Source organism: Alternaria rosae (genome assembly GCF_020736505.1).
Source record: "Alternaria rosae strain MPI-PUGE-AT-0040 chromosome Unknown BKA58scaffold_12, whole genome shotgun sequence".
Classification (NCBI taxonomy): Eukaryota; Fungi; Ascomycota; class Dothideomycetes; order Pleosporales; family Pleosporaceae; genus Alternaria; species Alternaria rosae.
In genome coordinates, this window is record NW_025763581.1 from 552281 (window position 1) to 576948 (window position 24668).

Consider the following 24668-nt stretch of genomic DNA (forward strand, 5'->3'; position numbering starts at 1 on the left):
CTCTTCAGCCTCCGCCCGAGAATAGGCTTGTGTTGCACGACCTAAGATTACTTAGAAGTACCTGTACCACAGATCGTCAATTGGATGAGTGAGCCACTGTTTCCGCCACCACCACCATCGCAAACATGTCTCTCTACTGGAACACATCATAGTCATTACAACGGGCAACCTGAGTTGTCGAAGGTCATTGTTCATCAGGACATGGAGATCGACCGCCATGCGACCAGTCTAAAGAGTGAGACAGTTGTAGAGAGGAGTAATTACAAACTCGACTTTTGGGAGTGTGCGAGAGGAAGTTGCGGATACGTGGCGAGGTATAGCTTTGGTCATCTGGATGAAGACAGGGACTGGGACATGATGAAGATCCAGCATTATACTGTCAGGATATGCGGAAACAGCAACATGATGGAGATGAACTTTGGTAGGCCTGAGCTAAGCGTTGTATATATGTATCATCTGTATACGGTCTTTATGAACGAGGTGTTAGTTTGGTAACTAATATCAAGTCCTGCTCGGATCAGAGATAACCCTGCTTAATACCGACCCGAACATGCTTAGCTACCGAAACTACCCAGCAACAGAAGAAGCCGGCGTACCCTTACTAGCCAACCTTTGACTCCTTCTCGTCACCTGTTGCTCGCCCTCGCCGACCTCTAAAACTCCCCTCTCCGAAACACGACTAGGCGGGTCCTCACACCTAAAATCTTTACTTCCAGACACAGGTTGTGAATTGAAGCTCGCAGTCCTGGATCCAGATAACCACGGCCCATTGTCAAACGTAGAAGACTGCCGCCGATACTTCGCACCTGCATCGATCAGCGCATCAACAGCCGCCTCATCCATATATACATCATCCATGCCATTGATAGGAAAGGCGTCGAGATCTATATTCGACCAAGAAGGATCGTTGTTCGCGGGAAAGAAAGCGCTTAGGCTTTGTTTGCGGTCGTCGAACGGGATTGCGGGGGCGTAATTAGACATGAACGCGTCGGTGGGAGGAGGGACGACAGATTGGGCAGGGAGGTCGGCGGGTTCGGAATAGTTGATACGTTGTTTCTTGCGGAGACCTGCGCGGGAATCCTGACGGGGTTTGGTGCCGTTGATCATTTTCTCGAATTCGTCAGAGTCGTCGGAGTCGTCGATGGTGGTTATGCGTCCTGTAGATCGTGCCGTAGACGTGCGTTTGAGTGTCGGGCGCTCGTCCTCGGATGAGTCGATTTCGGATGCTTGACGCTTCTTAGAACGCGAACGCTTCCGCGAAGGAGTCCGTCGCTCATCATTTGAATCTGCGAAAGTAATGGTCCGGCGCGGTGTTTTGCGCTTACCACCAATACCTGCCTCGTCTTCTTTGATGAATTCATCTCGCTTCTTCTCCATTTCCGCAATGCGCTGGTTGATTTCCGGATTAAGAATATCGTAGTAGGCCGAGTAGTCGAATTCCTTCTTTGATCCCTCTCGTTTGAAGTCTGCAAAGACATCCATTTTCTCAATTTTCTTGTCCACGAGCTTGACTTCCATGTCACCGCGGTGGACAGGGAAAGAACCGGGGCGAATTTTCCGCTGGAGGATGAACTGTTTCATTTGGGATTTCGCACGATGTTTCATGTTCATGCCGTAGAGCGCATAGATGAGCGTACGTTCGTGAGGCTTAGGATGACCGCCCTTGTAGTGTTCATGGACAGGGTAGTCCGAGAACTCGTGAGTGTCAGCTAACCGCCCTTTACTAGTAGCTTCGATGAACTTGCTAGCCAAAGCCGCTTCATAATGATGTTTCGAACCAAATGCGGATGCGAAATGACCTTTCGGCTCTTTTTCCATGCCTACACGCTGATCAACCTTGACGTTAGCGACCTGGCAGATGTGGGCAAAGTCTAGGAAGCGCTCCATACAGTATAGATGAGCGAAGCCCACACAGTCGTACGGATCGACTACACCAGTGCCGTAGGTTCGGTGCTTTTCGTCGAACGCGACGCGGTAGTTGCCGACTTCAGCTGTGCCTTTGCCGGTGTACACACGCATTGGGCATGCTTCGAAGCGACAGTGACTGTGAGATGCAGAAGCATAGCGGCGCGCAGAGTCTGAGGCTACGGGCTGAATCCAGATGCGCAAATTGTCGCCGGGATACTGTGTAATGTACTCATGAATCTCGCGGGCAGTCATGGTACGCTTCTTGAACTCGTGCATGCCGTTGTTTTGACTGTACTCGAACCTGAACCCCGATGATGACCAGTTGCCGTGAGGAAGAGGTTTGGTTTTGTACTTACGACCTTCTTCTGTGTGTTGATTGATTCGAGCGGTGCGTGTGGTTTCGCCCCTGGTTGTGTTGTTTACACGAACCCAGGGCTTGTCGTCGCATTTCTTTGGCTTCTCCCCAGCTTTGACGACAGCTACCCTGACAGGCTTGCTGACCGAGCTTGCGCAGGAAACGTTAGAACCGTGACGGGTATCTACTGATGACCGGGTTCGATGTGTAAGCTGCCTGGGAGGTTGCTTGGCGACATAAGCGTTGTCATCAAATCCGGGATCAGATCGAGTAGGTTTACGTTTGGGTGATTGGGGAGCAGGGCGACTGGATTGGCGAGAGCTTGAAGGAAAGGTTCTGTTCAGTTGGTGTGATCCAGTATGCTGCTCGGTAGGCATCGCCACATGTCTGTTGTATTGTTGCGGATACGGCTGCTGTGTTGGTTGGTAGTACGGCTGGACTGGGTACATCGAAGTGAATGGGTCAGGATACGTCTGTGAAGGCTGGGCAGCAACAGGGTACTGCGACATGTCCGGCATGAACGCGTTGCCACCTGGAATCACTGAGAAGCCGGGAGTGGTGTCCAAGAACTGAGATGGCATCTGGAAGTTAGCATCCCAGAGACCGAGATCTTGAGAGAAGTCATAGGTATGATCAATAGGTTGGTTGCCATGCGGCTCTACAGGAACCAAATCAGTCGACACTTGTCCAACCTCATTCTGGTTGACCAACTGATATGACTGATCACCGGGTTTATCTTGCACCATCGCAAACACGAATCCTTGACCAGTTTGGTTTTCCTGAGAGGAGTCACCGAATTGGAATGCATTTGCGTTGATCCCGTTCAAAGGCTCCTCATCCATGGGCACGTCGAGACCATTAGTGGTTGTCCAGTCGAACGCGTCTAAACCGGACATATCGTCGTTGCAATCCTCGTTGAGATTAAATTGCGTCAAGTCAAACTCGCCGAGAAGGCAAGGATCGATTGTACTGGGTAGACCAAGCACAGCGCCGGAGCCGGTTCCTGATACTTGATGTGCATGACCTGTTCGTAGATGAGTATCTGTTATCGAATCAGGCTGACGAGTGTGAAGCGTTGGAAATCCAGACTGTAGATCGAATGCGTTTGCGGGTTGACCCTTGTGTGACCTCGGAGAGATTGGCGAAATGCGCGAAACAACAGATGGATACATAGCGGAAACGATCTGATAGGTTCACGGCGTACGGGACGCACAGATAACACGGCTCACATCGTATATATATGAGAGCTCACGATATTCTTTCATCGAGTCTTATGAGGTTACAGATTTGAATTGGACAAAGGAATGTCGAGTGTAAGTATACTATGGTGTGCATCATTGTGCTGAGCTACAAAGCGGTCTTGAAAGGGTGGCCAGGCGGTGAAATACCAGCATTGTTCGAGTTGCTCTATCGATTGAAGAACAACCCAACTCATCATCGTGGCAATCGCTTACTTCAAGCAGACGTGGTGTTGAACAAGACTCCGGACCGCCTGGTAACGTTGACGAATGGATCGCATAGACCAATGACTATTCTTTGTTAGCCAATGAGCTCTCTGATATCGGTAGAGAGAAGCAGGTAGCCAAAGAAGGTGATCAGATTATATAAAGCAAAGTTTTCGACACAATTTTTACGAACAGGTCTGTGAATTTTGTCTTTTTTTCATCATGAAAAGGTAGGGATGGGAATGATGGAACTTACCAAACATTAGTTTAGTCTTGCACTGCACTAGAAGTGAGCATGTACGAAGTCTAACATGTAGTCATGTAGCGCGTTGTGACGCGCTGAGGGCCTTGATCGAAGGCACATGCGCGAGGCTTTCGCAGAAGACCACTTTGCACATTATGATCGTGAGAACCCAAGATCATAGTGTTCAAAGACGTTCTTTGCGAACGCGCTGCGCATGTGAAGTGAAAGTTGAGGCGCGGCAGCTCGAATACAGAGAAGAAAAGTTCTGCCGAGGCGCTAGGGTCGGAGCATCTATATCGCCGAGGTCCTGGACCATCTCCAACCACACGGGCCTTCCCGCCTTGACACCTGTGGCCCCAACCGTGGGCCTTACCATTGACGTCCGCCTTAGGTATCCACAGGTTCGGTTCTCTCATCATGTTGCGAGGATCAAACATGCGCGCCGCATCTGCACGTGAGTTGTTTTGGGATGTTCCCTTCTGCACCAGGCCCACGCGAAACACGCCTCACGCGCCCTCGTCAAACACGGACTGTTTAGTCAAACATGAGAGCTTTCGAGAACGCCAACCTATCGCATCTAAAGAGTAGATTGATACACCGTCAAAACTCCACTCCGCTGTCAATCATACCATAATTCCAGATTTGTATAACATCGAGCGCTTTTCCTCATTGTCATGTGGAGAACGAGTCGTCAAGGCTCTTTGTATCGAAACTTGTGTTTCCGATCGGTCAACTCCAGACCTTTGCGGATGACACTGCCTCCTGGGTTGTTCGGAAATGCAGCTCACCCGTCAGGGAGACCGACTTCTCACAGGCATATCCAGACTTTGACATCATCCGACTTTGCAACTCGGCAAGGCTTTCTTTCATGCCGTCATCGATGAGGCCAGCTTCCCCAGCGTACTTGACCTCGGTGCTCATGCCACCGTCTAGGTGTGGACACAGTGTTTCAAGATCGACGGGCCTCTCGAGACACCTTGACCTTGACAACAGGGGCTCCCACGCATCAAACATTCTTCGGACTGCCGAGAACACTGTGGCGGGGTTTGATCCGCATGGGTTACATTTCTAAACACCAAACATCTGGGATGCTTGAGCTGCGACATCCAGGTCATTCACAAACCATTCGGGTTACCATCTACGTCAGTAACCAATCGGTGAAGGCCTGCAGAATAACAAAGTTCATGACCCATACCACACACCCGATCCCTCACCATGCATGCAACGCGTTCTACCGGGATGTCTACTGCCAGGGCTATCATGCTCAAGGCCATGCGTTCATAATGCGCGGCTACCTCTACCTGCAGCTCGGATCCTTCAGCGTCGTGCTACTTCTCGACTGTCAATCTTCCGCCAGTGCGTGGTTGGTCCTTCCTCCAATTTCGGACCGTATTTCTTTACATCAATGTTAATTTTCACCTAAACTATGGCAAGCGAGAAGCTTCAGGAGCTGGTGCTCCTTGGTCGAATCACCTTCTACGGTATAATAATACTTATCATTTTGAGCTATATCACGGTCGGTTTGCGGTTATGGGTCCGGTATCGCATCACGAGATCTCCAGGTTGGGACGACGCTGCTATGGTGGCCTCACTTTTACTGTTTACTTGCTATTGCGCTTTCATAATGGCCATCACCTTTCGGAGCATGGACCGAAAACTCTTCGGTGAAGAGGACATCCACGTTACTTTAATTGTGAGTATGCGTCCAGATCAGTCATCATGCAGAATGCTAATAAGACCGTAGTTTATTCAACTTTCCGAAGTCTTTTATGTACTTACGACGAGCTTTCTCAAGGTCTCGCTAGGTCTCTTCTTCCTAAGGGTCCTTACAAAGAGATGGCAAAAGCATCTATTCCACGTCATTCTCGTCATCAGCGGAACATACGGCCTCTACTACGTCCTGATCATTATTTTCCATTGCGGCGACCCAACACGCCTCGCCGATAACCTGCGATCACCGTCTTCACCCAATTGCCTGCCATCTGTTCTTGTTCTCACGTCCGGGTATCTCTACGGCGTCATCAACGTGATCGCTGACTGGACGTTCGTATTGATACCGATCTCCGTTCTATTGGATAGCGACCTCGACCGAAGGAGCAAGATTAGTGTCAGCATGGTTATGGCGCTCGGTGCGGTGGGAAGTGTGAGCTCGATTCTTAGAATGGTCTACCTGAAGGGACTGGGCTATAATGGCCCAGGGCTACATGGTGAGTCTTCCCTCACCTATATGATATCAGCCGAGAATATACTAACGACTATCTAGTCGATACCGTCAAAGCAACGATATGGGCGACCGCCGAGCCGGGCACAGGAATAATCGCAGCCTCAATCGCCATCCTCAGGCCGCTCTTCCGCAAGATCGCGTCCGATGTTCGGTCAAAGGCGTCTTCTTATTCTAACTCACGCAAGGGGTCTCTCCCATCTGACGACTCCATTGCGCTGAGGAGCCAAGACATGGTTGCGCAGGAGATGAAGAACAACCAGAAGCACACCGTATACAGAATCAGCGAGGATCTAGACCCGTGGAGTCCAACGATTGTTGCGACGGCGGATGTGCAGAGGATGATTGTAGTGAAGGGCAGGATGAGCCCAGCCCCAGGTGCACGACCAACGAGAGATGATAATATGATATAATGCATGGACATGCGATTACGCGTATGTAGGATATTAAAAGTTCCATAAAAGACCCAGGAGGACTTTACGTGCTGTCCACAATCCAAATATTACTTTAGGATTAAAACTGTTGTACCTCCTCGCCCCCGGATGTATTGCCGTGTTGGACTATGTCGTCGATTTGATGTGGTGTTACAATCTGCATTCAGTTGGTTTACTGTTAACTAACCAAACAAGGGCAATCGACTCTTCCTAGGCCTCTCGAATATCGATGAATGTTGTGGTGTTCAACATTACCTCGGCGCCCTGATGGCGTGGTGGAGCAGGCCCAACGGATGACGTGCCGAAAAAGGCAAAGGCGGGAGTGCGGCCCCAGGAACAGCGGAACATGGCGAGTTTGGAGCTTGGAATTGGTTATCCCAAGGTCACCAACCATGACATAACTACCCACCTAACCGCGCCATGCGTCCTTCGCAGCAAGAGACGACATGTGGAAACCGAACCTCCACCTCCAACGAGGCACGATAAGACGCCGAGTTGCATGCATCTGCGCCCACGCCCCCGGGCTCCCCTCAGCATACCACCACCCCCGCCAGCGACGCTGCTTCCACGAATACTTCATAACCCACATACCCTCGACGTCGCTGCATCCAGACTCGCGAGTCGCCCAGCCTGCGCTGCACCACAAGCTCCCACGCGACAAGAGCACCCCGTACAATGCGGACAAGTCGGGGCGGTCGCCGGCTGCCGTCGTGGGCACGTCGCGCGAAATGACCGTAGTACGCATACCATTGAAGAGCGCAAAACATCATTTCGGCGTCTCGTTGTCGCGAGGGTCGCGGCCATACAACGAGGATGCGTTCCAGGCGGGCACCATTGACCTCCCCGCTTTCGCACGGCGGCGCCCCATTTCTCTGAGCCGAAAGGGACAGAGCGCGGACACCGAGGTCACGCCAGACGTAGGCGTGAGTGGCGATCCACAGGTCTTCTACTTTGGCGTCTTCGATGGCCATGGCGGCGCTGAGTGCTCTGGCTTCTTGAGGGAGCAGCTGCACGATTACCTCGAGAAGGCCACCAAGCAGTTCGAGCTCACGAGCAGTCTTACACGGGGAAGAACCGAGACTCAGTCTGGCAACCCAAAGGCCAAGGGCGAGGCTTCTTCTGGCGACCGAAGACAGAGGGACAAAGAGAGCCTAGACGCCATAGAGACGCATACGCCACCGGGCACGACAGCTATGAAGCCGCCACAACCTGGAAGTAAAGATCAGCTGCCAACTGCCGGCTCCAAGTCCATGGACGGACCAATCGAAGGCGTAGCTCCAGTGCGACAGTCAGACAGTGTACGAAAAGCTGAAGATCTCGAGCAGCAGCTAGTCAAGCAATGGAAAGAGCTCGTAGGCGGATACTTCAGACGCTTCAAGCCCGAGTACTTCTCCATGTCCGCGGGCGGACGCGGCCATCCAGCCGAGAAAGAAGTCATTGAGAAGCGCCACACCAGCAATCCAACAATACCCGAAGATGTCAAAGAAGGCATCGGAATTGAGACCGTCCTCGAATACGCCTTCCTCAAAGCCGACTACGACTTCGTCGCCGCGCAAGTAGGCAAAAAAGAAGAAGACCCCGTCCGCGCAGATAAGGCTCTGAACGACGACGACATCCTCGGCCAACCCTCCCGCCAAACCAGCAAAAACATCGGCGGCACAAGCCGCTTCAAAGGAGGCAGCACCTGCAGCGTCGCCCTCATCTCGACGCCTACACCTTCACCCTTCTGGCACCCATCCTCGCCCTCCTCACTCATAACCGCCCATGTCGGCGACACGCGAATCCTCCTCTGCAACACCGCCACCGGCCTCGCCGTACCCCTAACATCGAACCACCACCCCTCCCTCCCCGAAGAAGCCACCCGCCTCCGCCGCTTCGCCGCCTCCTTCGTCACCGACTCCTTTGGCGAAGAACGCATGTCCGGTCTCGCCAATACCCGTTCTTTCGGCGACATGGCACACAAACGCGTGGGCGTGAGTGCCGAACCCGAAATCAGACGTATAGAACTGTCGCCTGCAGAATACTCGTTCCTCATCTTATGTTCGGATGGTGTGTCGGGCCATTTGTCAGACCAGGAGATTGTGGATATTGTTAAAGAGGCTAAGACGCCGGAACAGGCGGCGCGCGATGTGGTGGCTTTTGCTACCGAGACGAGTACGGGAAGTGAGGGCGCAGATAATGCGACGGGCTTGGTTGTTAGGTTGGGGGGTTGGGAGAGGAGGGGAGAGGGGGGATTGGGGAGTCTGGGGACGAAGGAGATGAGAGATTGGAGGAGGCAGGAGGCAGAGAATCCGAGGGCTAGTGGGAGGATGTGAATGCATTGTTTCTTTTTTAGAAGGGTTTGGATTGAGGGGATCATGGTACATGATAGATGTTTGTTGGAAACATAGCGGGTGGGTTGGATGCATTGTAAAAAGGTTTACTATATCGATCCTCCTATGAAGGAGTACATATCGTGTCTACTCTCGTTGTACTGTGAAACGCGATGCCGTGTATGTCTCCCTCGCAGCTTGTATCTATACGGTACACCTCAGAGAGAACAAGCTTTTTCGTACATATTGGTACTTGTCAGGGGACATAGTTCAAGCCTAGTCAAACCATCTTTCAGTAGCACCAAAGAGCTCCCGCCAGATAGGACTGGTAAGAGCAACTCTGCCTACTCCATGGATGAAATGCCTGACACGTGAGCATTTACCTCCGGCACACAGTCGTCCGTGAGCCTATGTTCAAGCGAAAGGTCGTTCGCCGTGACCTCTTCTAGTCGTTCAAATATAGGTTCAGCTGTAGGCTGCCGTCGCTACCAACTACTTTAAAGACATCCGCGATGTAGGCTGCCGCGATGAATCGGAACTTCCAAGATGATGATGTTCGCGTTCTAGGGGTTTTGCATCGATGCGATTCGTCATGATGCGCGCGTGTGGTCCAATAGCCTCGAGGTGATTGACGGGCTGCAGGTAGTCGCTTGGCTTGGCTTCGAACAGAACCACAGCGGCGCGATGTAACAGTGATAACAGTTCGAGATGCACAGCGACTAAGCGGGATGTCATAACTCTATGCAGTGTCTGTGCAAGACGGTAGGACCCTCGTTCAGTGTCATGGCTTCCACAGGGCTGCATGCGGGAGGGCGAGCTCAATCTGGGGGGGAAAGCACGATGCGCAAGCGAGCCAATGCGCCGTTGCCAGGCGGGCGCCGCTCCTTCCTACAACGAACCCATCGACGGTGCCTGAAGCAGCGGAAGAATAAATTTCTCTTCTCACCCTCACCCTCACGACGCCGTCTCACTATCAAACGCCGTGTTTGCTTCTTGCTTGCTGCTCTTTGACTGGCTGCCCTTACGCCCGTCTCCTTGCACCAAAGTCCGCACTGTTAGTGGGGCAGACCCTTTAGGAGGAAAACAACACGTGAACTAGGCCTGTCTACGCTCGACCTTCTTTCGCTTCAAATTCCCTCCCTACGACGGACGCCCTCCGCAACCTTACCACTCCCTACCTTCCTGCCGCACCACCTTCTGCTTCTCCCGCCACCGCGGCCCTTTAATTCTTCCCACCGCCAGATACCCCGCCTAAATCTTTGAAGCACCCTTCAGCAGTTATGGATATCAACCAGGTGTTGGAGGGGACCTACTCCGCCGGTATGCTGCCTTTACTGAGACCCGCACTTTTCCAGAAGCTCGACTGACCCTTCTGCAGACGCTAGCATCCGTAACAGCGCCGAGCAACAGCTCATCCAGGCTGCCGACTCCAACTTCGTAAGTCTCCCCGCAGTAAGAAGGCTGCACGCCCCCCGAGACATAGCCAGAACATGTCCACTAACACGTCTCTCCCACCAGCCTCAATACCTCACCGTCCTCGGCGGCGAACTCGCAAATGAACAAGCCGCGCCCCAGATCCGACAGGCCGCCGCCCTGGCCCTGAAGAACGCCTTCACCGCTCGCGAGTATGCCCGGTTACGTCAGGTCCAAGAACGATGGCTCAACCTCGACACCCAGATCAAGCAGCAGGTCAAGGACATGGCCCTGCGGACTCTGGCCACACCCAACAAGAATGTAGGCTCGGCCGCCGCACAGTTCATCGCCTCCGTCGCTGCTATCGAGATACCCCGCAATCAATGGCCGGAGCTCATGACCTCGCTCGTCGAGAGTGTCGGTCAGGGCAGCGACGCCCAAAAGCAATCTTCGCTTACCACAATCGGTTTCGTTTGTGACACAGACGACGTAGAGTTGAGGGACGCGCTAGCACAGCACTCCAACGCTATCCTGACGGCTGTCGTCCAGGGTGCCCGCAAGGAGGAGGCCAACAACGACGTCCGTGTAGCCGCCATCAACGCGCTCAGCGACTCGATCGAGTTTGTACGTTCCAACTTTGACAATGAAGGCGAGCGCAACTACATTATGCAGGTCATCTGCGAAGCCACACAGGCGGACGACAGCCGCATCCAGCAGGGCTCGTACGGATGTCTCAACCGCATCATGGGTCTGTACTACGACAAGATGCGCTTCTACATGGAGAAGGCGCTATTCGGTCTAACCATCCAAGGCATGAAGAGCGAGGAAGAGGATGTTGCCAAGCTGGCTGTCGAGTTCTGGTGCACCGTCTGCGAGGAGGAAATCGCCATCGAGGACGACAACACCCAAGCTCAAGCCGAGGGCTCCACCGAGCTCCGTGAATACTTTAACTTTGCCCGAGTTGCCACACAAGAGGTCGTGCCAGTGCTTCTCGAGCTTCTCGCCAAGCAAGACGAAGATGCCGACGACAACGAGTACAACACTTCCCGCGCAGCCTACCAATGTTTGCAGCTCTGGGCACAGTGTGTTGGTAGCGGTGTTATGCCCCCAGTTCTTGCTTTCATCGAGAAGTACATCCGCTCCGAAGACTGGCACTACCGTGATGCGTCCGTTTCCGCCTTTGGTGCCATCATGGAGGGTCCCGAGGAGAGTGTGCTAGACCCCATTGTCAAGCAAGCTCTGCCCACTTTAATTGGAATGATGGACGACCAGAATATTCATGTCAAGGACTCCGCTGCGTACGCTTTGGGCCGCATTTGCGAGGCTGTTCCTAGTGCGCTCGACGCGCAGCAGCATCTGCCTCCCCTGATCGGCGCTCTCTTCAATGGCCTTGCCAGCAACCCTAAGATGGCCGCATCGTGCTGTTGGTCATTGATGAACTTGGCTGACAGGTTCGCCGGAGAGCCCGGTTGCACGACCAACCCATTGTCGCCCCATTTCGCTCAGAGCGTGCAGAGCCTCTTGCAGGTCACCGAGCGTGCTGACGCCGACAACACTCTCCGCACAGCCGCATACGAAGTACTCAACTCCTTCGTCAACAACGCCGCCGGTGACAGCGTTCCTCTGGTCAACGAGCTTGCCAACGTCATTCTTGAGCGTCTCGAGAAGTCCATGGCACTCCAATCGCAGGTCGTCAACGTCGAGGACAAGCTGACTCTCGAAGAGATGCAGACTAGCTTGGCCAGTGTCATCATGGCCATCATCCAGCGCATGGAGAGCGACATCAGGCCCCAAGCCGACCGCATCATGCAGGCGCTACTGAGTCTGCTTTCATCTCTGCCTCCCAAGTCCAGTGTCCCAGACACTGTCTTTGCTGCCATTGGTTCGATCGCAACGGCTCTCGAGGAGGACTTCCAGAAGTACATGGAGGCTTTCTCTCCATTCCTGTACAACGCTCTCAACAACCAGGAAGAGCCCGCACTCTGCTCCATGGCCATTGGACTGGTATCCGACATCACCCGATCCCTGGGCGAGAACGTTCAGCCATTCTGCGATGCTTTCATGAACTCTCTTCTTCACAACCTCCGCAGCCCTCAACTCGGCAATCAGCTCAAGCCAGCTATCTTGCAATGCTTCGGTGATATCGCACATGCCATCCACGGCGCATTCGAGACTTACCTGACTGTTGTTGCTCAAGTGCTCCAACAGGCTGGACAGGTCACATTGACCACGGAGGGCAACTACGAGATGATTGACTACATTACCTCTCTTCGTGAGGGTATCATGGACGCATGGGATGGTTGCATTGTTGCCATGAAGAGCAGCAACAAGAGTAAGTGTCATAATCTAAGACGTTGATCATTCGCTAACAGCTACAGCTCAACTCATCGTTCCCTACCTGGACTCGATCTTCGATCTTCTACGCACCATCCAGGCAGACAGCAACCGCACTGAGGCTCTTCTCCGATCGTCATGTGGTGTTATCGGGTAAGTACAGGCATCTCTATTGCAAAACATCCCACTAATGTTATCTAGTGACCTCGCGGATGCGTTCCCAGCTGGTGACTTCAGGGAGTACTTCCGTCACGAGTTCCTTACCGCAATGGCGAGGGAGACACGCGCAAATGCAGACTTCAGCGGCCGAACCCGAGATACCGCTCGATGGGCACGTGAGCAGATCAAGCGTCAAGTCGGTACGTCGCTCAGCAACAACCCCTACCTCCGCCCCGCTCCTCTCTAGTAGAATCGGCATCCCCACTTTATGTATATACCTCAGCCCACTGACTTCCCCTCCCCAGGCGGCAACCAAGGCGTAATGGCCTGATTGTCTTGATACCCCTTCCCTCCCCCAGCACTGCTTGAACCATGCGTTGGCCAATATGTTGGATAACCTCTCTGAGGTATCGTCTAGCATGTGGCTAAAACATAGGTTCTAGCTCCCCCTCGCGTATTCCAGCACCTCGAAGCACAGCACGGAGCCCATCCGTTCGAAGAATGTCGTCGCGCACGGAACTTCGCTCCCCCGGAGTCATCGGTCTACGTCTCTCGCAGCTACCCGGAAATCCTTGGTAGAGCAACGTCGTCGTATGCGTCCCACTTCGGAGGAGGAGATAGATTCGACTCTCCGCGAAACGACGATGTCAATGATTTTGGGCATGTTTCTGGGCATTGGGAACGGATTAATGGTTTCGAAATCTTTCGTCTAGCCATGGACACAACTCCACGTGGCTGCGGCCATCCCGGTACTTCCTGAAGTTGGCGCGAAAGACATCCAGCACTCAGCACCCCGCCCGACCCCGCAACTCCCAGCCCCAGCACAATGCGCATCCCCCAAACTATCGTCAAACCCGAATCGCATAGCACCCTCTCCAACCCAATCATGTAGCACCAAAAGTCTTGTAAGGCAAAGGAAAGCTGTTATAGCTCTTATACTTGCCAAGGAGAATAATAGATTCATTCACACCCCCTTTTTTGTACACTCACTTTTTCTTCTTCCTCCTTCGGGGCTTCAACTTCCCTCAGCACAATATTGGAAATAGGCGTTTATACCACTTTGACTACTTTAACTTCGAAGTGGTTTGTTTCTGTGGAATGGGTATACTTGCTGGCTGGTGGTTTATAGTTGTAATGATTACTGCGTAGACTTGATGTTGAGATGCTGATGTGAGGATGTGTGTGCTTAGTTGCCGGTGTCTTTGAGATGCCATCATATTGCGGGTGTTGCGGTATTGTAAGACTCCCCGCGATTTGCATTCATGCTAACAGCAGTCGAAGTGGATTCTACCGAACTCTCCGTTTCACTACAACAACTCTTGCTCTTCACCTCCATCGTCTCTTTATAGCCATTGTTCACCCAACTAATAAGTTAAGGAGATCGAACAGGCCATTCAAATGACACATCGGAGTTACGGCACGTGGAGTCTTTTACCGTAGAAGTGTTGACCTTGCTGTGCCACCTGGGCATCTGTACAGAGGAGCTCGTATCAAATAAGCCACCCTACCCTACGTCAACCAAGCATTGGCGCTATTGGCCCCACTTATGTCACCGTTATCATGCACAAAACAACTCCCATCGCATTGACAACACTGCGAATCCAATAGCCACTTGCGACACTCTCCCTAGGCACAATATGAGCGCGAAATCGGATTACACTCAGGGCATCGAAAAATCAGATTCGACTGATGCCATCACCAACACCAATGCTAACAGAAACAACATCGATCCCGACGAGACACCACCAATCTACTGCGACGCTGAGCCATCAGCCCAGCCACCAAAATATCCTGATAACCAATCCACTTCGCCTACTGACCTGCAAAAGGGGCCCACTTCACGACCTAAGCCCACAAATCAACACAGAACTGGCGCACCCGCAAGTACCATCGCGGCAGTCCTTGGTTCTGAATATACCGATTTAGATGCTCAGCGACGAGCAGACCGTAAGAAGAAAACGCTTCGCGAACGCTGGAATGATTTTAAGGAAAGAAACTTTGGCGACTATGATGTTTCTGAGGACAGGGCTGGAGCGGCGAGTGCGGCCGAGTGGGATGTGCAGGGTGGGAGGCTGAGTGGAGGAATGGCGACGCCGTATCGGAGGAAGGGGAAGTGAGTTGGTAAATTAGGCCGCGCTTAAATTGGTGGTTGGAAGGCAGTCTGCCTGGTAGGAGGGAGTGGCTCGGCGCTGATTTCGTTAAAGACACTCTACCGCCAAGTCGAATCCGCTCTTAGCGGAACGGTATTCTGTATGTCGAGGACATGCAAACTTCTACAAAGTTGTGACCAAAACCAGTCTTACTACACTTGCACTTCCACTGCTCTACCCTCAAAGTCTTCACATAGTATCTTCACAGCCCCATCACCACAATGCGCCATTTCACTCAAACTCAACCGCACATTCTTCCCACCCGCCACTTACACGATCAACCCCGCAATCACCTACCCATGGCGCTCACAAAGCCGTCGCCCCCGAAGCCACTGCGAAAGCCCGTCCACCCCCCTCCATACTCTAGACTGCGAACACACCATCAAACCACCTTCCACACCCTCCATACCCTCACCAGCCCTAAAGTCGCCACGCTCAACAAATTGAACCCATAGTATTTACGCCACGAAACCCCAACTTCCACTCTCTCGGCTTAGACGACAGAAAAACCTACATCCGTATTCATTTATCCGCCCGGTATGCATCGAAGACCGTATACGCAACCAGTACCTGCGATACGTCGAGGAGCACAAAAAGAACCCCGCGGCCTCGCGGAAGCTGACAGACAACATGGAAACGAATATACAGCTTTGGACGTACGAAGCAGTGCTAAAAGCCGTAGAGAATGGAGGTAGGATCTGTGAAGCAGCCGATGGAGATGGTGAGAGGGGTTCAAGGCTTTGGGACAGAGAAGAGACACGATAAATGGGGTTTAGGATATGAGGAAGGAATGCAAGGGAGGGATGGAAGTAGAGGAGAACAAGGTCCCACTTGGAGAAGATGCAAGGAAAGACGCTTGGGATTAAAAGAAAAAACACGATAGGGCTTCCTCTGATGATGCAGACATGGACGATCTGGCTGACAAACTGATAGATGCGAAGATTGGAGTAGCGCAAGACAGCGTGGTGGATGATCTTGCGGCAGGTGTGTTAAGATCGTAGAAGATCCATCTTTCTCTGCCCGTCCGCCTACCTGCCTGTTCCGGACATGGAGTAAAAAGACGGGTAAAAAAACATTAAAATATATATAACAGCAGGGTGTCAAACAATATAGTCAGTTGAATACTAGATGCACGATATCAGAGAATAATCAGGTGTATTGTCCTTGAAAGACTAGAGACGAATCGCTACCAAGCCACAGTAGCGATTACGAGGTATCTGTGCCGGGTGCTAAGTTAGATAGTATTAGAGTATCATGCACGAAGGAAAAATAGTAAGCGCTAATACAAAGGCAGCGATGCGAGCGCGAGTAGTGTCACTATGTTCCAACGCCACAGGCCCTGGCCACAGGCAGGCAAGCCATCGGGGACCCTTTGGGCCACCGTCGGCCCTCACCAGCCATGATCCCGTGCCATAGGCATATATCATCCTTCTAGGAGTCTTAATAGCTCCTCAAGAATTCGTCTCAATACAAGCCTATACCTATATCTTAGTGCCTGCCCAAGTTCTCCTCACAGCCTGCTACGTGTCGAAGCATGCACCTACGTTATCGTGTTGTTAGGTGGCCAAAACTCGACCATAGCCAAAACGCGCACGGACAAGGTACTGGTACCGTAGCTGACCGCGACAAAAAAGCAAAAGAGGACCCGCTGTACCGTGTCCGTGCGCTCAATGCGCGCTTGTGGCACAGTCACGGAGCTGTCAGCCTTGCGAATCGCCTTCAGCCTTCCCTTCGTCTCATATACTATTAAAGCATGTCGGGAAGTTATTGATCCTAGGTGTATGCTAATTTCGAAGGCTAGCTAGCTACCTACCATTCATATCGCTTCTACACTCTGATCGTCATCTCGTTGTTACCACACCAGTGCACCTATTTCTATCTGGATCATGGCTGTTCCTTTCGGATTCTCTGCAGGAGATTTTATGGCAGCAATTCATCTGGTCCACAAGGTCAACATAGCCTTACGCGAAACAGATGGTGCGAGCTCGCAGTACAATCAGACCATTAGTGAGCTACAAGGCCTTGAGGGATTGCTGCGAGGTGTGCAAAGTGCCTATTCTGCAGATATTGATCCTCAGCAACTCGACAAGTTACAATTACTCGGACATCAATGTTATATCCCACTCAACACATTTCTCTCAAAGATCAAAGCTCTAGAGCCCAGCCTCGGGAACCTCGATACAAGAAGTGATTGTATTATCGACCGGACTAGAAGGACTGCACGCAAGGTACACTGGGGTCTTCAAGTAAAAAAAGAGCTATCCGAGCTTACTGCTGCCATGGGGCTCCGGATCAATGTTATCAACATGCAATTACTTCTAATCAACGCGTAAGTACTACAAATTTTGAGAAGACTAGAGTAGGCTGAAATTGACTGTTTTTAGCGAACGGCAAGAGAAAGCGGGAACTTCCCCCGAGGCCCTTCCGCAGACCTTGAACGGCCTCAACTCCCAGATGGAGAGTTTCCAGAACAGCTTTGATACTCGACTCAACTCTCTTGCTACAACGACGTCTGTGGACAACGTTGTGCAGACCCTCCAAGACATGCGACTAGAGGCTGCGAACGATCGCAATGCACAAATGGACAATATCCGCAAACAAATCGACACCTATACGGGTCGCTTCAACCCAGAGCTCTCGCAGCAAGTATTAGATTCGATTGAGCTTCTTAACTCCAAGATTGAAGATCATTTAGCTCGGTCAAGAACAAACACAACCCAGGATACGGCAATTCCGAGCCCTGTGTCCAGACCGTCTATACCTGCCGATTCTGGGTCATCGTGTCAGGATCAGAGCGCGATACAGAGAGTTGAAGTGGTCGATAACGATATCGAAAGCTTCGCAATGGTCCATATCCAGTCACAGAATGCCAGCGCCCGATTTTGGCAACCTTCCGGCTCCAGAAACCTCACAGTTGAACTCGCTCTCAGGGGAACGATACAACGAGCTGCTATGCCTCAGCAAGGATCAATACTTATGTTCTGGCGCAAAGACTTTCCCCAAATCCTAAAGATTGGTCATACTAAATCGATCGGTGTCGAGGAACGCTTACAAACGTGGAGTCGTTCGTGTAAGAGAGAGTATGCGTCCGACCCGCAACTCTATAAAGAGACAGAAATGGTAGTGCCATTCGCCTATCAAGTGGAAAGACTCATACACACGGAGCTTAAGAACTACCGGATGCGTATAGAATGCACTGGCTGTAGTAAACCACGCGAAGAGGCACGTGCGCAAGCTATGGAAAGTTTCCCACGAATGAGGAATTGGGAAACTATGGGAAAATTATACCACAAAGAGTGGTTTTGTGTCTCTAAGGAACATGCCTTCAAGGTTTTCCAGAAATGGAAAGCCTGGATGTTGCTGGAGCCATATGTGCAGACTGATCATGGAGAATGGGTGCTCAAACCGTCCTTTCTCGACCATACAAGCGAAATATGTCGACCTTTGACAATCGAAGACTGATAAGCACAGTGCTGCAGACAAAACTGTCAACCATAAACTTGTGTAAATATGCAAAATACACCTACCAGTTACAGCCAGTAATGAGTTGAAGTTCTCGCTCTGCTTTATGTCTCTATCACTCGTCATTTCGTACGCGATGCAGGATACGCAGATTACGTCCTAAAATAGGTCGACTTGGAGGGGGCAGGACGACTTCATGAGTTGTGCATTCACAAGATCATTGTGTTGTCGGCTTTAATGGCAACTTCGCGAGAACTTATCAAGACGGTCACTGAGTTTTCGAGTAATGCGGTCGCAGCTCTGCCTCTGCTAGTGAGGCGTACGTGTTGTGATGCGACTGTTGTTGAAGAGGGTGGTGGGTAGCTACAATGTGGCCGGTGCAAGGCTTCCCCGCCCCAGTCCCCAAACTGGAACCTTGAAAGCTCCTCGCTCTCGCACATCACGCCTAAAGGTATTCCATCCACAACGGACATCCTTCCTGCGACGCGCTGCACTATCTATAGAGTCTCCGCTCTGGGTGGCTGCTTCTTCGTTACAAACAGGACATATCATGCTTACTAGTACTTCGGAAAACCGGTAATAAGTCTAGAGTGATCTCATCTTGTAGTGTAAAGCCATTAGTACTTTACACAATAATGCAGGCTCAGTCGGACCAAACAGGACACGAATGAACTTTTGCAACTATGCTTCGGGTAGTTATAGGCAATAGTATTTGCTTTACACGAAAACAGCAAGAGAAAAGCTCTAGATTACTACACTAGTTACAGAGGTCGTGAGATAATTCTTGTCTATCTCCTAACGCGCAAAGCGCAAGTTATGCCACGATGTTCTAATGCCACAGGCACTAGCCACGATTACGTGCTGTAGGTATATAGTATCCCTCTAGAAGTCTTTAGAGCTCCTTGAGGATTTGTTTTAATACAAACCTATACTAATATCTTAGTGCCTGCCCAAGTACTCCCTATAGTATCATTCTCTTGTGGAGTACGTTACAAGTTATATCAGTATACTTCATAGATTAATGTCAGTACGCAGCCCTGCACCACTACACTTCGCAACCAAAAAGGTACTACTGATCATGGTGCAGAATAGTATACATCGTCAGCCAGGTCTGACTTCTTTCACGTCTTCCTCTCTAATCGGAGTCGGGTATTTCTCGAGTTGAACGAGAGAGTACAAATTTGAACCATCCTTAATCTTCTTGGGTCCCATGTTAAGCAAGCGGAGGAGCTGGACCGTAGAACTGCAGCGAAGACAATGTGAGGAAGACAGGAAGGTTATGAGCCCGATCCTGGCGGCAGCTCATCCTTAACTCAGTGCGCTGTTATTGCAGCGAGTACTGTTAGACGCGTACAGGAATGTTAAATAAATATTAATAGTTATTTAGGGCTATAGAGATGGGGGCTACAGAGAGAGTCGCGATTCCTAAAACGGGTAACTAAAGACGAATCTCAGTTAATTAACCTTAACACGGAACGCGAGTTTTGACGGATGGCGAGGGTAAAATGATTCTCATTGTCCTATGGTCGTATGTGAAGGAAGAAGTGGGTTTGACATTAATATACGCGGTGTGTGTCGAGCGAGCGAAGCTACATCGGTGAAGGAAGATTCCGCAGTAATGTCATGGTGGAAAGCAGTCAGCCGAGTATAGAGCGATTGAGATAACGAAATATTGGCTGGGCGAAGGTCTATGGGGTGTTATTGCTTTGGCTGCCATCGGAGGCGTTGACGTGCGCGTCGAGGGTCATGCAGTCTAATCTGCAAAGAGATCCGCTCAGCTCAGATGGGGAGGTGGCTAAGAAAACCAACGCGCATACTGCAACCTCTTACTATTTGGGAGCATGTTCGGCATGCATGCATGTATTCTTGCTGATGCGGACGGGTGCGGCTGGACCTTCCCGAAGATCGAACGTGGTCCAATTACACAAGGGAGCCACCCACCAACGATGCGGGCTGAACGACTACGCTGGTTCTGCCTTCTCTTGTTTGGATCTCGTTCGCGTGATTTCACAGTATTCTCGTCTATGCATCGCTTAATATGACTAGTTTGGTCGTCATGATGGTGGGGGCTATGGGGGCTGGAAGAAGGAAGCTGATGGCGGGGGTGGGAGCGAAGTGACAGCGGTTCAGCTACCCCGTCGCAAAGGTTTCCGCGCTGCATTTAAAAGTCTGGTTCGGAACTTTGATGTGCAGGCTCGAATCAGATAGTTGTCAAAGCAAGTCGCAAGACCAGGCTCGTTCTAACGAGCTGCGGGGTCTAACAAATCAGTGAGAGTCTGCTTGCTGATTATAAGGTCAGGCCTGGAAACAACTGCCAATCTTCGATTAAGACACGCGAAACCCCAAAGCCCTCCACTGGGCGATGACGACTGAATCCGAGCCGCCAATGGAAGGGTCGATGCCGAACGCGACCGCCGAAACTAGTGTGGTCGCGACTAGAGTCGAGCGGCGGCCATGCAAGGAATGCGCATCCCTCAATCTCAGCATCGAGAAGTTCGTAATCGAGGATGACAAAGCAGCAGAAATTCGCCCGTCGCTCGATTCCCTGAGGCTGGCTAACGAGCGGTTCCGTCTGGGGACTCTTGACAGCATCAAAACAAGAGCGGAGTCCTGCCCTCTCTGCCATCTCGTCATAAACTCTATCGCGAAAGACGTCTTGAAAGACATCGATGCTACCGAGGCAGTCTGCCATCTCACATGGGAAATGGACGGCCGTCTATCCGTCGATCCTCGGCGCGCACTAGGAGAGAAGCGAACCCGACGACTGAGAGTTACCTGGAGCGACGCGTTGCTCAAGGCTTTCGAATCCTATTTGGTCTTAGCCGCACCACTGAAGTACGCAAACTCCGATCTCGACTACCCCAAGCAGTTGAATCGAGAGACGCAATTTCTTGGCCGCCGCTTCGGCGCAACGGAGAACAAAAAGAACCTTATTCGTGAGTTCCTAAGGCTGTGCGAGACCAACCACGATCGTCGGTGTACTCAGAAGATTGGGATCGAGAACCCTTTTCTTGAAACGTTGATGGAGCCGTACTTCGGTGTCATCGATATCGAAAACGACCGTCTCGTTCCGTTGCCGTTCGAAGAGACGGATGAACGACTCCAGTTCGAAGCGTATGCGGCTGTAAGTTATGTCTGGGGAGACACTGGTGAAATGGATTACCGAACGAAGATTAGCAACATACAAAGTCGGCGGAAATCTGGTGGCTTAGCTGCTACTATCCGGAAGCTGCCAAAAGCACTTGCACAGAGTATCCGACTGGTGCACGACTTGGGAATCAGGTATGTCTGGATCGATGCGCTGTGCATCGTGCAGGATAGCAGTCATTCATGGAATCTGAACTCGCGAGCTATGCATCTCGTATACGGTAACGCTACGCTGACGATCTGCGCCGCGGATGGTGAATCGCAGACTGGTCTACTAGCCCTTGACGAGGATCAGCGGCCAAAACAGCAGATTGGAGTTTATGCTGAGGACGTGCATTTGATCTTGCACCAGCCACCTGAAATTAGCATCAAAACATCGAAGTGGAATTCGCGCGCTTGGACGTTCCAAGAACGTCTGCTCTCCAAACGGTGCTTGATCTTCACCAGAGGACAGATTTACTTTCAGTGCCGCTCCACGGGCATGTCGGAAGACATCTTCGCGGATGGAAAAGGTCGAGGGTGGTCGCTAGACTTGGTGCAAGCTCCACTTCAGATGCTCACGGAGCTCAAACAACGCAGCATGTGGTTCTATGCCCATTGCGTATATCTCTATACATTGCGAGAGCTTTACGAACCGCTCGATATCCTAGCAGCGTTCAGTGGAATGTGTAAGCTGATGGAGAGCACTATGCAGGCGCCTTTTGCGTTCGGCCTACCAACGTCGCACTTCGACCTCGCCCTTCTGTGGGAGCCGGTTGACTTGTTGACCCCTCTGGACTACGACAGGGTCTCGAAGGAACCAAAGTACAAAGACATCAAGTTCCCTAGTTGGTCGTGGTGTGGGTGGAAGAGTAATGGCATCCAATACAAACTGCAGATGGTCGACGGTTGTCTCTCTGACGTTCATGCTTGGCTGCTAGACCATACATGGATCGACTGGCATATTAGAGACGGCCATGGGACGCTTCGTCGCCTTTGGGATCGGGAATGCGCGATCAGAGATCAGAGTACTGATGAGAAATGGACGGGTTACAACGCCTCAGTAAGACAAGCGGGGGAGTCATCCATCCCCCAGGCCAATACCAGCGACGATGATAGTGACACAGATTCGACTCCAGAAGAAGAAGGTCGCACGAGCAAACCTCCACGACGAGCTTCTGAAGGCAGCATGAATCGTCAGAGGAAGAACAGCTTTGGTAGGAAAGATCTGAAGCGCATGAGGAAGTTTAGCAGACAGATCCTGGACGGAGTAGCCAATCGCGAAGCCCAGGACAGTTACGGTCGGCCGCTGAGGGGAGGTCCGCTGGATGCGATACAGTACAGAAAACAGCTGGAGTTCAATCTCACGCTACCCGAAGATCCGTATCACGTCAGAATAACAGCGTCCAGTCAATCCGCCGGGGATCTCAAAGAGTTTCCCGATCAGCCGTTTCTACAATTCTATACTTGGCGAACCTCTTTCCACATCGTGCGCTCGAACGAGTCGAACGTCGAAGGAGACGATGTTGGAGTAACGAGGGCTCGATGCCATATCACAGACCGGCGTGGCGACAAATGCGGGTCCATCGTTGTCAACAAGGATTGGTTGGAAAAGTACGAAGCCATTGGCCAGACTACCTTCGAGTTCATTGCCATTTCGGACGCCAAGTCGTTCAGTCAACAGGAATTTCCGGTCTGGACGTATTATTTGCCAAAGGAGAGAGTTGATTCGGAGTGGGACCTATACTTTGTGCTCTTGGTAGAGCCATTTCCCGATGAAGGTATCCATCGTCGTGTAGCTCTTGGTAAAGTCTTCAAAGCGGCATTCACACTCTCAGACGATGAGTGGAAAGAGATCATTCTGGGTTAGCAACGCTTCTGGCGCCATTGCTCTGGCATGATGTGTATCATGCCGACAACCCGGTTTTCATCTTTTGTTAATGCGACGAAACATACTTCGCGTTATTGGTGTCTTTCCGCTTCCCTGACGACTGTGACTCACTAAGCTCTGGTGTATACGTGTGCTCTGTTCTTTGTCATCTGTGAAAGAAGCTACATTTCCGGAGATGACAGATACCGATCCAGAAGATCAACAAGTAGATCATATTTCCCACGGAAGCCACGATGAGTACGCACACCAGTAAATGTGACCTTGGGATCAATGATGACGTGGTGAAAGGTATACACCCGCTTCGCCGTTCCGTCACAGTATGGTTCCGAGAAGTCACCACGTACGGGTGAAGCCAGACAGTTTGCTGTAGCAGATGCATAATGCCAGTTGTCCTGCGGAAGACTTGCTGACACGAGGCGACCGAAGAATGGATCTTCGAATGGACGATCGTGCAAAATCAAGTAGGCGTATCAACGCGGTACTTATGCAGCCGATGGAAATGATGCTGGTGGAACTGAAATGAGCAGAGCATGGTACCTGTCAAGTCTAATACCATCCGGCACGTTCTATGCTCGACGCCATGTGATTGCGACGACATACAGCGAGTGACACTGAACCGACTTGATCTCGCCGCGATCAGAAGGATAGCGAGTCACAATCTGGTAGTCGTACGGAGAAGTAAAAACGTCGATGAAAGAAGCCTAATTAGCCACAAAACAATGATGGGATCGAAACCTGTCACGACGTCAGGCAACAACATGGTCAGCAACGGAGAAGGGTCAAACCACAACTACAGCCAAAGCCGGATGCATCCAATCCGCATCCTCAACTCTCCACATCAAAAGGCCAGAGAGCAACGAGGGATCCAAGAGAGAATCTAAACACATGATTATTGGCAGACAAGTCATCCAGGAAACAGGAAGAGACGAGCTGGTCCTATGTGCTATTAGCAGCCATGAGTCCTCCGCTTTCCCGGTAAATGCCGCTGATGCATGCGCAATCGTCTGTGAGGAGACCTGAGACCAAGTGAAAGATCTGAACAAGACCGAAGTCCTTCACAGAACGTACCGAAGTAAGCACTCCTCCACCGCCACGTCCCACGCCATATACAATCTTTCGCCCATCATCCGCCTAAACAATCGTGTCCGTCATCCACCGAGGCGTTATCTTTTCAGTTTCCACCAAGACTTTCATCCATCATACCTCTGAACGTT

The 24668-nt window shown here is 51.5% G+C and overlaps 6 protein-coding genes across 6 annotated transcripts; 5 read left to right on the forward strand and 1 right to left on the reverse strand.

The window, feature by feature from the left end:
* Positions 1-330: 330 nt before the first annotated feature.
* Positions 331-3435, reverse strand: BKA58DRAFT_449970 (uncharacterized protein; the record flags this gene model as incomplete). The annotated part of the gene is made up of 1 exon (XM_046174329.1): positions 331-3435. The coding sequence occupies one exon, from the start codon at positions 3433-3435 to the stop codon at positions 568-570; it is 2868 nt and encodes a 955-aa protein (XP_046020604.1). The 3' UTR covers positions 331-567.
* Positions 3436-5576: 2141 nt separating this feature from the next.
* On the forward strand, positions 5577-8922 carry BKA58DRAFT_444556 (phosphatase 2C-like domain-containing protein; the record flags this gene model as incomplete). The annotated part of the gene is made up of 4 exons (XM_046174075.1): positions 5577-5645; positions 5697-6159; positions 6216-6520; positions 7162-8922. 4 exons carry the CDS (start codon positions 5577-5579, stop codon positions 8920-8922), a joined length of 2598 nt encoding a protein of 865 aa, XP_046020605.1.
* A 1039-nt stretch (positions 8923-9961) lies between these two features.
* On the forward strand, positions 9962-13270 carry BKA58DRAFT_59007 (importin subunit beta-1). Its single transcript, XM_046175584.1, has 6 exons — positions 9962-10239; positions 10298-10356; positions 10438-12664; positions 12711-12819; positions 12868-13025; positions 13131-13270. Exons 1-6 carry the CDS (start codon positions 10200-10202, stop codon positions 13154-13156), a joined length of 2619 nt encoding a protein of 872 aa, XP_046020606.1. The 5' UTR covers positions 9962-10199; the 3' UTR covers positions 13157-13270.
* A 955-nt stretch (positions 13271-14225) lies between these two features.
* BKA58DRAFT_394142 (uncharacterized protein) lies at positions 14226-15002 on the forward strand. The gene has a single exon (XM_046171163.1). It carries the CDS (start codon positions 14463-14465, stop codon positions 14940-14942), a length of 480 nt encoding a protein of 159 aa, XP_046020607.1. The 5' UTR covers positions 14226-14462; the 3' UTR covers positions 14943-15002.
* Positions 15003-16620: 1618 nt separating this feature from the next.
* Positions 16621-18514, forward strand: BKA58DRAFT_424685 (T5orf172 domain-containing protein). Its single transcript, XM_046172898.1, has 2 exons — positions 16621-17304; positions 17360-18514. The coding sequence occupies exons 1-2, from the start codon at positions 16862-16864 to the stop codon at positions 18435-18437; spliced, it is 1521 nt and encodes a 506-aa protein (XP_046020608.1). The 5' UTR covers positions 16621-16861; the 3' UTR covers positions 18438-18514.
* A 2321-nt stretch (positions 18515-20835) lies between these two features.
* On the forward strand, positions 20836-23433 carry BKA58DRAFT_325235 (heterokaryon incompatibility protein-domain-containing protein; the record flags this gene model as incomplete). Its single annotated transcript, XM_046167999.1, has 2 exons — positions 20836-21044; positions 21219-23433. The coding sequence occupies 2 exons, from the start codon at positions 20836-20838 to the stop codon at positions 23431-23433; spliced, it is 2424 nt and encodes an 807-aa protein (XP_046020609.1).
* Positions 23434-24668: the final 1235 nt, after the last annotated feature.